We start from the raw sequence: 14,179 nt of genomic DNA, 5'->3' as shown, positions 1-14,179 counted from the left end.
GTTAGATGTATTTTAAAAACACAATATTTTCAACGCTTATTTTAAGCATTTCTGTGTTATATTCCATGTATAAAGTTATAATTTGTTAGACTTATTATCAATAAATCACAAATCCATTCCTTTGTTATATATTTATAGCATTTTTTTCTTTTTTACCTTGCCAAGATTAACATAATCATCAAAATAAATAATTTATTTACTGTAAGAATATTTTGATATAAACTGTGATATTTAAAATAGAACTTTTAATTTTATGTTTCAATTCTTATTGATGTTTGTGTTTCAACTCTAAATCATGTTTTTCTTGCTGATGTTTCAATTTCATGCTTTCGAAGCGTAATAAAAACTTGTTTTCTTTTTTCTGTTCGTCAATTTAGTTTTCATACTTTAGTCTGAAACATAATACTATAGCTGAGATATTTTTTTCAAAGACTAATAAATTTATTCAGATTCATTTACTGAAATGAGCTCTACATAGAATCTAACTTTGTCAATACAATTAATGACCAAGTGCATTATTCGCAATAAATAAAACAGCATCGAATTAAAATTTTAGCAGCAAGACTCTGAGTCGGAAACTGAAGAGAATATTTCCAAGACAACATTGGTTACTTATTATTTATCTATCTATCACACGTATATTTTTCGTAGTTCATTCACAGAAAATAAATTTAGCCATCTAGGAAGGATTAGTAGAAAGGAATCTGACATAGGCAGTCAAATAAAAAAAATGAAAATCAATCTTCCCTCAATGGGGGCAAGGATGAACGTCAAATAATGTCCTTCCAGATAGATTCGTAGAACAGTTGCTTGATAAGCCTCAAATGCTGTCCTCACGAATATTCTTGATTTTTAATTCTTTTAACTTTTTGAAAATTCTGATCCTAACAAACATTTATAAAGGACGAGTTTCCATTACGCGGATACTTTCGCGATCCTACTGACTACGCCAATTACGTTTTCGGTTCTTAAAATTCATTTTTTTAAAACACGAATTTATTAAAAGTGAAAAATTACAATAGAAACTGTAAGTTTTATTATGTAACAGATTCACACCAAATTCTACTTTTCAATTTACTTAAACATATATTACACATCATATCGGATTATGGCTAGCGCTTGGGGCGCCTATATATCCCTTTATTGAGTTGGATTACTCAACTTGCTCTTTTGTTATAGTTTTTTGTTGATCCTAGCTTCGTTGGTCAGCTTTCTCTATTCTTTTCTGTTTTTGCATTTGGTTCCAGCCTACTATTTCTAGTTTTCTCATAAAACTTGAGAATATTTTTAATGTTATCAGCAGACATATGTAGACATCCTGTTAATATAATAACTATCATTATGTTACACTTTACTATATTCAGCATAATTTTTCCATTTATTTAATGTTTGTTAATTCATTGATACAGTTAGTCTTCATTCTATCATTTATTGTTGTAGTTATAGAATAAATAAAGTTTTTTTTAAAAAAGTAAATCTTTACTTTTGAAATGTAAATAGCGTTGTAAGAAAATAGATATGCGTTCCAAATATAGTTAATTACGTTTTATATATATATAAACAAATTATGTTTGTAAATGTTAGGTCTTTTCTGTTTCAAAATTAGTTTTTTTTAATAGAAAGATAAATATTGACATTTGGAAAGGTCTAAGAAATTAAAGAAATTTAAAAAAATTATTATAATATAACATTATACATTTAGAAATTTTTTAATTTGCTCTACATACTTTTTGCCATAATCAGTACGGATAATTTCGTGAAAACCACTCATCCAAATTATAATCCTTATACACAGTTACTATTTATTAACAATGGTAAATTATCAATTACAAAACTATCTGATATTCATGTTTTTTATTATTTGTACAACTTATTGTTTCATTGATCCGTTTACCATTCAAATCAAACTGCATCCATATAATTATTATTTATTGGAAAGGTTCAATTAAAAAACTATTAGAATAGATATTTATGTTGTTTATTATTCCTTATGTGATTGTTACATTTTTATAAAGTTGTAATCTGGATGATACATTTTCGTTCGATTATGGATTTATAATAAATGCGGTTATTAGGCATCTGGATCAAAAGATTATATTTACAAGGTGTTCACTTGAAATACAGCAATAAAAAAATGAATTCTTCATGCGAAAGTAAATATATATATAAAGAGAAAAATAATAGAGTTATGATTTTAGATTTGCTTATCAGAATGACATGTGTTTTCGTCTATTATAGGGTTCATAAAAATTGCACTGCACGACCAGACTTACAACTGTAATGTCATTTATAGAAAAATTTTTAGTGTTAGTCACACAAAAAAGTGGAGTAAAAAGTTTAAATAGTAGTTTCCCAAATAACTGAAGGACTCTATTTTTATTAAGAAGTACACACCTTGTACTGAATATATGTCTAGAGAATACACTTCGATAATCAAGTTAGCTACAGATAATCTCAAATGTAAATATTCATATACAAACTAGCATTAATTCAATTTACACATATAAAAATTTAAAGCAATAAAAAATTGTTGAGTGGATATATCACAACTTTACTATAAAAAACGCCAGTTGGTTAATATTTATGATTAGATAATAAATAAAATATTTTAATATTCTAAAAATAAAATTATTTAATGTGATTATTAACTAAATTATTTTTTAGTGTTGGAAAATACTAATATATATTTAGTAAGTTTTGGTTTATTAAAAATTTATCCAAAGAATTTTACTGTTCACTATTTAGCTAATGTATGTGATTAGAATTATGAGTAGCGAGTGAAAGAAAATATTGCAACCTCTATAAAAAGAAAACAACATAATGAAAGGACTAATAAAAAACTGTCGTTCATATCACGCAGGGAAATAAAGAAAGTATAAAAGAGAGCGCAGATGAATACTTCTATACTTTAGTATTTTGGTCGATTTTTTAATCACATTTAAAAACTATTGAAATACGGACCAAAAAGGTAAGCTGCAAGATTTACGAATTATGGATTATCCTTAAACAATTTTAATACTTCTTGCTGCTAGATTTTTCGGTCAATAGTACATCAATAAGATTTTATTGAGTATTGAGGTCCAACAGAATATAAATACTTATTGATAATTTGAAACTTGTATTTTTCAGCAGCATAGAATTAAAAAAGTGAAATTATTGATTGGTTATGTACTAAATACTATACATGAAAATGAGATTTTAAAACAAGTTGAACAAACAAGACAAAGCTTTTCAATATTCGTTTGATTACCTCCTTTCAAGGAAAAAATTGAGTTAAGAATAAAAAATAGTTATTAATTATATTGTATTCATACAAAATATAGACATTACTTAATATCTTAGTACCTCAAGTTTTTATAAGTTTAATATTTTAACATGAAGTTTTGTTAAGCAAGGCAAAGTGGTCGATTACATACATGCTAAGAAAATTTGAACAATAGATATTTAGAATAATAACATAGTGTGATTGGAGTTAATTTAGTTAATAATCATCAAATCCCAAAGTAAACAGTTTAAATTGGGGTATATTAGGAGTATTCTGGTGTAAACAAGAGGTAATACGATACTTAGAGAATCATAAAAAATGAATATTGGATCCATGTAATGGGATTAAAAATTATTTAGTCGTTAATCATTGGCCCACAATTAATTAATTTCATGCTCAATGTCCATCTTAAAAAAATTTGAAAATAGACTTGATAATCCTCTACTATCCTATATATTTTAATCCTCAATAAATAGAAAAATACTGTTTGAGAACCAGTCATTTCGTAAAACAAATACATAAATAGTACTTTTTATTAATATTGTCCGAATTATTTGCGGCTTGAGTTAAAAAATATCTATTTGATTTATTACTCTAAAAGCTAAAATAAACTTGTGGTAATATTGAATAATTAAGAGGAGATGATTTAATAACAATTTTCCTGTTATTCTGAAATATTGTGGAAACTGTTCATATTGCACATATTACGAAATATTGAGGTGAAATAATTTATGAATAATTCTATGCAGGCATAAAGAAATTAGGTCCTAAACATTTACAACATATAGTTTAATCATTCTCACTTTGCAGTTCTTTATTTTTGTATTTTTGGTAACAAACATATAAATAGCTGCATGTTTTATTATTAGTACAGGAAATTGGCTCCATGTTAAAGGTTTTAAACGTTAGTCTATTTATGGCGTATAGACCCTACAACTTTTTCATATATTTTCAATATTTGCTTTATATTAATAAACAATGTGTTATTTTTAGGATTTATTTTGTTTGTTAATTTGTTCACCCTTTTTCAAATTTTTCATTTATCATTTCTTAAAGAAGTTTCAGCTTTTTCAATAGCTGTATATCTTAATTAAAATTCTGATAGTTAAATTTTTTGGTACAGTCTATAAAATGAAATAGTTAATAATTACATTAACTTTAATAATAAGTTTTCTCAAGATATTCTACTACTTACGGCATGAAGACACAGCCATTAATTTTCTTCAATCAATTTATTACTCAACTTTAAAGTATATTGACATGAGTATCAGTTAACAGATTCAATCAATTCAATAACTCGTTTCAAAAACAACATAAGTCAAAAAAACCGAAAAGAACGGTTAATGTATATGAGTCGATACCTTGTTGTATGTCGCATTTTTTCCGAAATTGAGTTTTGGGGAGCACAGAGTTGTTTGTACTTAAACCTTTTTTGCTAAAAAATTTCAAAGCTGTATATTGCATTCTACGTCATGGGCAACCATAAATACGTTGTTGTATGACTATGAATTTCGATTTTTAGTTGTATGTACAACATAAAGATTTTCGAACATTCTAACTTCAAAATAACATGGTTGTATGGCGATACACATACTTTTGTAATTTTATATTTCATGCCTATGGTCAGAAATTATGCACATACAACTTTGTCTTATGGGTAGAAGCGGGAATCACATTGCAAGTGCCTTGCTGAAAATTTGAGATGCTGTTTTCAGAGACAATCCTAACTTGAAATCTCTAATACTATGGAGTGACAGCTGCATGCCCCAGAGTAGAAATTCCCTAATTTCTTCAGCAATTTCACTCTTAATTAATAGGAATCCAAACATCGAATCCACAATAATGAAGTTTTCAACTCCGGGCCATTCCTGCAATCAAGAAATTGACGCAGTTCATAGTTGCATAGAAAGATTGCTGAAAAAATCGGAATATTATTCCCCATTATCACTTATGCGGTTGCTTTTGAAGGTTTCTCCAAGAAACCTTTACAAAGTTATTCAATTAATGGAAGTTGATTGCGTCGACTACAAGTCCTATGCTGGTCAATTCAACTATAAAATTGTACCTTTTTAGTTAGCCACGCCAATAACGAGTGGTCTCCATTCGTGATTATCGCCCTACCAGAAAAAATGTTTCTAAAAAAAAGATAAAGACCAGTTCGTCCTACCAATAAAAATTAACTTCTCCAAAATAAAGTTGAGGCTATCAAAAGCATGTTCAAGTGGATGCCTGAGGTGGATAGGGCATATTAGGTGGCTATACTTCCCAAAAATAGTGATACTTAATTTGTATTTTTCCGTAACTTTTGTTGATATTCATAATTATAAGGATACTTAGTTTTTGATAACGTTACCAAGTTGTATGTTTTGTATTGCACAAAAATTAACACAAAAAACTGTATTTTTTTTCTCAATACTTGGTTTACTGCACATACCACAGTGTAACTATAAGCTAACGGAGTGTCAATACATCGTTTAGTAGTAAAAGAACGTAAATCCCATATTTCGTTATGTGAAAAGCATGAATCTACTTTGAATGTTCACTGCTAAAACAATGACTTGTGTTGATTTGACTCTGAGCATGATGACTGATCAGGTAGCTGTTCTAATGCTAGTAATGCACTGTATGTACTTATTAACGATCTAGTGATACCAGTGATAATGATAGATCCCTGAAAAAAATAAAATTTCAGTATGTGACGGGACCAAATTGCAGGTTTTTTCCCCAAAAAGTGTAACTACAAAGATACTATATTATTTTCCATTTAGTTGCAGAAAACAGTGTTTCAACGATCTTGTAAAAGGCGACCTCGACCACAGTATTGATAAAATAAATGATTTTGTCAGTAGGAACGAACAAGATATATTCTTGTAACAATTATTTGAAAAACATTATAAAACCTCAGAGACCACGGAAAGAAGGAGCACTGTCTAGGCAGCATTTATTCAAATATTCCATTCTTTTGCCAGAAAAGAACAAAAAAGTTTGCAAAAACGCATTCCAATCAGTTTATGGCTTTACAGAACAGAGTCAGGAGGCTCTGTAGTAGTCTATTTGTTGTAAAATAACTTACTCCTCATAACTAATGCGAAAAGCATCCTAAAGTCAACACAAAACCTCTACAAGTTGTCTTTACGATTTGGAAGACCTCAGGTGGATACATGTATAACTTATGGGGAATTATGTGTGAAGTCCAAGCTTAAAACAAAATGCCACATTAACTGCACAAGCCGAAATAGCAATACACAAAAGAAAAGCAAAGAAATTTCACAAAAAGATATCTGAAGTAAAAGAAAATTTGAAAACACGTGATGATATGGCAGCTGTAACCTTTAATTTCATACAGAATTTGCTACTAACCTGTATACTCGTTCAGGAGATTTTCTCTTTTCGTCAATTATGATTAATTGTTTCGGTATAAAAAATCTGAGTATAGGAAAATCGATATTTTACACATATCATGAGGGTATGATCAACAAAAGCGCCAATGAAGTTTGTTCATTGATACTGCATTACATTGAAAACTTTCTAGACACATTTATAAAGGAGCTTTTCATTTTTTCTGACAACTGTTCTGATCAGAGTATAAATCAAAGGATAGCAAGATTTTTACAGGCTTTAACAGACACAAAACGTTTTCACAAAATAACATACTACTCCAAATTTTCTGTAATCATGAAGCAGACAACTCAGATATCGGACATTAGAAAATGGTGGCCCAAATATTAGAAGGGAAAATTGTGTGGTGGATGAATGTTTTGGACGAAAGGTGCCAAAATAACGAAAAGTATCCTTCACATTGTCTACATTCATGGGTCTTAAATACGACACAAACAAAAAAGGCATCGTTGCTCCGAATATTTTAGTGATGGTCTACTAATATATACTTTCAGTTTTGGTAGGACATCAGCAGAAGTAACACTACCAATTTAACAGGCTTACGCCAATGAATATGTTTCTATTAATCCAAAGAAGCTAGAGTATATCAAACTGGTGAAAGGAAGCATTCCCTGAAATAATTTCAACTTATTTGGCGTACCTATTTGCTTATTATCGAGGTATACCATAACTGTTTTGGCATGTTATATTGCTTATTGTGAAAATCACATAAGTCACAACCAATCCATTGAGTGTTTTTTCGAGTACATTATAGTCTTGTCACTTTGTTCGGTTTTGTATCTTTTCAGAAATTTTGATTTAATCACCACTAACAGTAATTTGGTCAAATTTAAATAGAATAAAAGTTTTAGCTACCCTGTACCTACTACATAATTTATTTGGGAATGTAATGTAACTGATAATTAAAATTGCTTGCAAATGGGGTATCAGATGGCATTAATGTCTCTTGATCAAAGCAACACTACTTCAGCACTGCCACATCAGTAACATCATCCACACTCTAACGTAACAATATTCTTCTTATACTATTATCAACTGCCTAATATGTTGAAAGTATTTATGCCGAAGAATGATCATCTAAATATATGTAAGATGGAATCAACTTATTTGATGATTTATGTATTAGTTCGTAAATTTAAATAATTAGTAAGATGAAATTTAATAAAAAAATAAAAATTTGATAAATTGTCATTAAGAGGGACCGAAATATATTTTTTACTACCTTTTCTAATTCAAATCTTTTGAGGAATTTGTTTCAAGTCACTTTCTAAATAGGAGTTAAGTTACAACGGCGATCCATATTTAGTCGAGGCATAATGATATCACAATATTTATGTTCCTGTTGTATATACATTGATATTCTAAGATTATAAACAATATATTGAGAGTGAAAATATCAAAATGGCTGCAAAATCAACCATCTCCTCGTAAGAACATTCAATATTCTTCAAAGAAGTAAACATTGAATTAAAAATTTGCAAAAATCGTGCAATAAAAAGATTATCCAACAGAAAAATACGAAAATCTATGTTGGAAGATCAGGTGAGTCCTGGCACATCATTTCAATTGAAACAGATCGCAGTGGCATCGAGAAAACAGGTTTTTTGAGCACCATTGGTTTCGATTCGCCTGTAGGTTTAAACGTCGAAGTCATTGTCATGTTTGGTTCCAAAGTGGCGTATTTTCTTTCTGGCATAGGACTTGTAATGGTGACGTATTCAGGAGTATCGGGTATATGATTCTTCTTATTCTTTTTCAGAGTACATTGATTCTGTTTGGCGAAAGTTTCAGCTGCTGTTTGCATATCTGGGCTATCGGCGCCTACAAAATTTGAATATTTGAAATAGAAATAGATTACTATCATATTGATTTTTAAACATATAGTAAATTCTTTGTGTTGATATTCTACTAAATAATATAACATATTTTTTTATCCACTTAGGTTTTGTTTGTCAAACATTGGAAGTTGGTTTTATACTAGCACAAAAATAATTATCATTTTGACAATAATTTAGAATTTATAGTTTGATTGCCTAGACATTCTAGAGGCTTCTAGAGTGATTTACGATAGTGAATGATATTATTTTTGAAACGTTTAATAAGATGAATCTCAAACTTGTGCAAAATACTCACCTGAGGGTCCCTCAACAGTTTTAGTATCTTTATCGGGCGAAGTATCAGGTAAAGAAGTCAGAGTAGTTGCTGATTTCGTCAGCTGTTCTTTACTAACGGTACCTACTAGGGGTAGATCCATGACCAAATCAGGTGTGTGGCTGTGTCTTTGTAAGTGAGGCTCCGACAGTCTTTGTGATTTTAAAACAGGAGAAGCCAATAGGGAAGATTCTAAAATAGCACGACGTTGCCATAATTCTCGATTCTCCGAAAAGTTGACATTGCTTTCATCTATTTCGGATTGAGGAAGAAGTTTTTCTGATTTAAGAGTAGAATTTTCCAGCGGTTGCGGAACCACTATCGGTTTTTCGGGTTCAGTTGGAGACGTTACTTTTGCTTCAGTAAGCAGCTCAACAGAATTAGTAGAGTTATTAGTAGGCTGTAACAAAAATGGTATTTTTTATGAGCAGTACAAATGTTATAATTGTTTGAAGCAAGTTACTTTCATGAGTATAAAATATAATTTGCCTAATTATTCACATGAATAAATTATTAGTATTGTGCAATAAACTTACTGATAATAAAAAATACGCCTTTTTTATTAATATATCCCAGAGCAAATTGTAATATGTTTTTGAGTGGGTAGCATGACACTTATTTGAAGGTTCAGAATAATTAACAGAGCTTAATGCGGTATGAACATTCAATCTTCTGTAGAAGTTTATCAGAAAAAAAAGTAAATTACAAGTGAAGTTATTCACCCAAGAAACCCTCTAGTATTTACATTGCTTCAAGTTGATATAATAAGAAGGATCAACATGTGCGACAGACTAATATTATTAATTTTGTAAACCTCACGAGTTTTATTTTATCAAGTATTCTTATATAGTTGGTGTTTTGGAATATCTAGTTGACTTCAACAACTAAGTATGAATTCGTCTCAACAGCTATCAAATTTCGATGTGACCAACTTCAGTTTCAGAATAACTGACAACATCACTTCATAGTATATTTCCTAAGGATTTGCTTTCATTTTAGTACAATTAAACCATGTGTTCTCATATGCAATGTAGATTATTATATCGATTTTCAGTTCTTTTTGACTATTAAATTGATACGAGATTGATCAAAAGAATACGGAATAGGTGATGTCAAATGACATAGAATAATCTATATAATTTCTTCATCTTCAGATGTGTATATCAACTACATTTTTAACAGATATACTATCACATCTTTGTATTAGTGCAGCTGCAATCACAATTATATTATTCTAGTTACAGTTCACAATTTTTTTCACTGTATTTTTATTTAAGTCGAACATATACACAAACAATTTGAGGCAACTACAAAAATCAAGAAACGATTTCTATAATGTAAGTTAAGTTTGTTATATTGGTAAGCTACAGATTACTTGAAAATTTATTAAATATAATAATTTGATTTAATAAGGTTGAAAATAACATGATTTTATTAGAATTAGGCTTTTAACATTATTTTAAAATTCTTATAATATATGGACTTTAAATATAAAGATTGTAATTGAAATACATACTAACAATTCAAGCTACCACCACCCACAAAACAGAAACTGAATGTTGAAAGAAGATCCAAAACCAAAACATAAAAGGACAAACCTACCTGAACAATAAGGCTCATTACAAAAACCACAGCTAAACAAAAAGCACCACATATTTGCACAATAATAAAAACTTTGGTTGAAAGTATTTCTTCTGTAAAAATATAGATAGTAACAAATATTGGTTTCAGCTGTACTATTTAGCATATTATTAAAAATAATAATTCATTCCATTACTATTTATAATACCACTTTGATGACATTATTTGGTAAAAATATGAATTACTAAACAAATAAAATTGTAATTTTTTTAGTACTAATTTATTTACTTAATACCTAAGCTTGTAATTGGTGGATTATGCTCAACACTAAAAATGTTTTTTAGGACGAATGAAATTGTTTTTATTCTAAAATTAAACAAATAGAGATGACCATATAATTTATTATAGGACATTTACAACATTTTAGGATAAAAATAAATCTACAGTAAACTATACGAGTAAAAAATATATTTTTATATACTAGGTATCCAAACGAAAATAAAACTTAGCTTCTATAAGAAGCTTTTACAAAGTTTTAGATGAACGGTTAAGCCCCTCAATTTTTTATTTGGGATAGCACCTTTCAAGATATGTTCAATTTTTGACTTCACTATCTCAGTTTGAGGCTTTGAAATTACTGTTTCTATTTTAAAACCCTTCCAAATACTTCACAATATTGACATCTATTTAAATGCTCCACAGAAAGTGTTAGGAATTATTTATTGACTATTCAATCATAAATATTTTTATAAAGCAAATCCTTATGTTACATAATAAAATTTTCACAAAACCATTTCAAAATAAATCTATTTATTCCACTTGGTTTAACAGACAATTCTTTGAAAAAATCTTATATTTTCATGTTTTTAGGATTATTTCCAATATTTCATTTTATTGAGAAAATCAATTTTTGGTTTGGTTCATGTATTTGCACATTCAGAGCACAAAAAATACAGGATATATATACATATACATATATATATATATATATATATATATATATATATATATATATATATATATATATATATATATATATACATATATATATATATACATATATATATATATGAATTTTCAAAGAGCTGTGTTTTAAAATTCTTCAATGACGACAAACAAGAGTTTTCAAATTATTGCTAACGCAATTAAATATTGTTCTCTTATTTGGGTTAATATTGAATATATTTGGATAAAACTGGATGTGTTCACCTTGTAATTAAAAAATTGAAGGTTACCACGTGTCTCTCTAAAATATTGATACAATTCCTGAAAAACGTTTTGTTCCATGTTTGTCTAGTTTACACATTGGCTCTACCTAAATTGACAACACACAAGGGATCTTTTTATTTGTGGTTTTAAACAGAAATTCTATATAAAAGTATGAAACTTTCAAATTCTAAAATGAATTGGGAAATACTACAATGTAGAAGAGAAGGGACTACAACATTTAAAACTACCAATTCGTATTTTCTATGTATTCGCAATAATCACGACATGCCTGTGAATCCAGCCTATACTTGTAACCACTGAAATAAGTCAACAATAAAAACATAAATGTTCACAATTTATAATATGGTACATATTTTGATAACTGAAAATATGGTTCCATAATTTTATATGGTTAGAAAATGAAAAGAGGAAAGATATATAAGGTCGGCAACAATGAAAGACGTTTGTTATGTAAAAACTACCTATATTAAGTCATATCTAAAAATTTGATCACTAAATAGTTGGGCCAAACTGAAAATCAAAAATTCATATATTGGCAATTTAAATAGAGCCTTTGTATAAATACGTCATTATACTGTTAGTTGCAATACCATATGAGTAAAATTGTTATATAAAAATATTGGTTGTCAAATCTATTTTTAAATAGCAAAAAAACAACTTCTAGACACAGTGAATCAAATTTCATCATATGTTGTATAAACTTATTTGCTCATGCTTCGGTGGCATTTAAAAGCTTAGATTAGGGAGTTTTAAGTAATTTTATTTCAAATAACACCCACTGACAAACATTTCACCCATATGGTTTAAAATTCGTTGTATATAACAAAAATATTTAAATAAAATTAAAATTATTGTCGTTGTCGTTGCAGTATTCTATAAAACATATATACTCTAAGCTAAAACTTGAGCAGTTGGGTTGAGAACCCGAGAATAAACCACTGTATATGATTGACTATTTATGATCTTTTGATGAGTTTAATATCTTATATGGATTAATAATGTCAACAGTTTTTCATTCAAATTGTGAAAAATAATATATTGGCAAGTTCCTCCCTTAAATCAAATGCAGTTTTCTCCTTTCAGTAATATATATTAGTATATTATTCAAATGCTTTATAACACACATATATCTCTTGTCAATGCCACCAATTAAGTAATGTAAGTCATGAGTTACCAATGTGAATAAAAATAATTTTTCACGTGCCAGCCTATCTGACTTACTATTCAACATATGTTATTGCTCATCATATATTCGATTGGAAATAGGTTTATTCCCGGTTGATTTATTTTTCTATGTTAGCCGATTTATAAGTAGTCACACATTCGCATTTCGTTTGGGAATAATTAAGGTTTGCCAATCTGAGAATTGAAAATGTTTGAATGACCTAATTAAAACAATTCAATTTAGTCATCAAATTTGTTGAATTTGTGTAATATTGATTGTTACTGTTTAAATGCATCTTTGATATTTTTTTAACCATATTTCATATTTAATATACTTCTGCCTGCTTTATGCAAACAAAAAATATATACTAAGTTTATACCTCTTGACTATAGTGATTAATAATGCAGACTTTCTAGACATAAGTATCGAATTGTTGTAATAGATAAATAATTTTATTCTAAGAAACAATAATTCACAATTTTTTTATGTCAAGAGTGGCAAATCCTAAATATTCTTACAGCACATTTATTTGAAAACATGCACATGCATAATTTAATCTAAAAATTTAAAATACACTGGAGCATGCAATTTAAAGCAAAAAACTTATAGGTTTCCATTAAAAGAAACAATTTAAAATTAAATAATTGTGACAAAAATGTAATAGTTTTGCTTTTGCAGAGTACACCAACAACTACAAAAGCCAAAAGAGAGAATTTTCTAAAATTACTGTTTAGTTAACAATATAAGAAGGTATACTTTGTGTACGAAAATATTTAATTTCCCCATTCAGCTCTCTAACATTATTTATCAGAATATGTGGAGGGCATTTTCTAGATTCAACAAAATATTCTGTCTCAAACAGAAGCCTTACATAACGAGATAATTAATTTCATTTTAAGCACTATACTAGGTCAATGAAAATAAGAAATACAAACTGAGTTACTAGCTTTGAGCTGTTGATTGATTTTTTACATCATTTTAGAAAATTCTCAGTGCGTAAACCCTGTAACAACATGATAACAATTAAACAGTTGTTTCTAGTACCTCTCTTGTTTGGTTTAACAAAACTGTTGCATTTTCAGTAGACTCAGCTAAATCCGACACTTTAGTCCAAGTTATTGGTGTATACTGCACTGTAGGAGAATTTGTAGAGCTACTAACTGTTGTATAATTATCAGAAAGTATGGAATCTGTGGAGCTGAGGGTTCTTCTTTGGACTGATTCTTCTGATGAACTTGATTTCAATCCTACTTTATCCCTATCGTCATCCCTATAGAATAACAGTATATGATTACAATTTGTTTGAAATATTGATAATACTGTTTTTAGTAATATGTAGATTCACAGATTAAAGAGTGTTTATATACAATTTTGATTTGGTCAACACA

At 28.5% G+C, this 14,179-nt stretch overlaps 1 protein-coding gene across 3 annotated transcripts in view; it reads right to left on the bottom strand.

Annotated features, from left to right (window-relative positions):
- Positions 1 to 2,298: 2,298 nt before the first annotated feature.
- Positions 2,299 to 14,179, bottom strand: part of LOC130893793 (SLIT-ROBO Rho GTPase-activating protein 1-like) — a 94,901-nt gene continuing 83,020 nt past the window's right edge. For 2 of the 3 annotated variants that reach the window (XM_057800179.1, XM_057800168.1), the window contains exons 12-14: positions 13,836 to 14,061; positions 8,798 to 9,215; positions 2,299 to 8,485 (exon numbers count right to left, since the gene is read on the bottom strand). In XM_057800179.1, coding sequence (XP_057656162.1) covers positions 8,190 to 8,485; positions 8,798 to 9,215; positions 13,836 to 14,061 — 940 coding nt within the window. In that variant the 3' untranslated portion in view covers positions 2,299 to 8,189. The remainder of the gene's footprint in view (positions 8,486 to 8,797; positions 9,216 to 13,835; positions 14,062 to 14,179) is intronic. The other variant, XR_009059247.1, reaches the window with a different exon arrangement.

This window comes from Diorhabda carinulata, chromosome 1, assembly GCF_026250575.1.
Source record: "Diorhabda carinulata isolate Delta chromosome 1, icDioCari1.1, whole genome shotgun sequence".
NCBI lineage: Eukaryota > Metazoa > Arthropoda > Insecta > Coleoptera > Chrysomelidae > Diorhabda > Diorhabda carinulata.
This window is presented reverse-complemented; position numbering and strand designations above follow the sequence as displayed.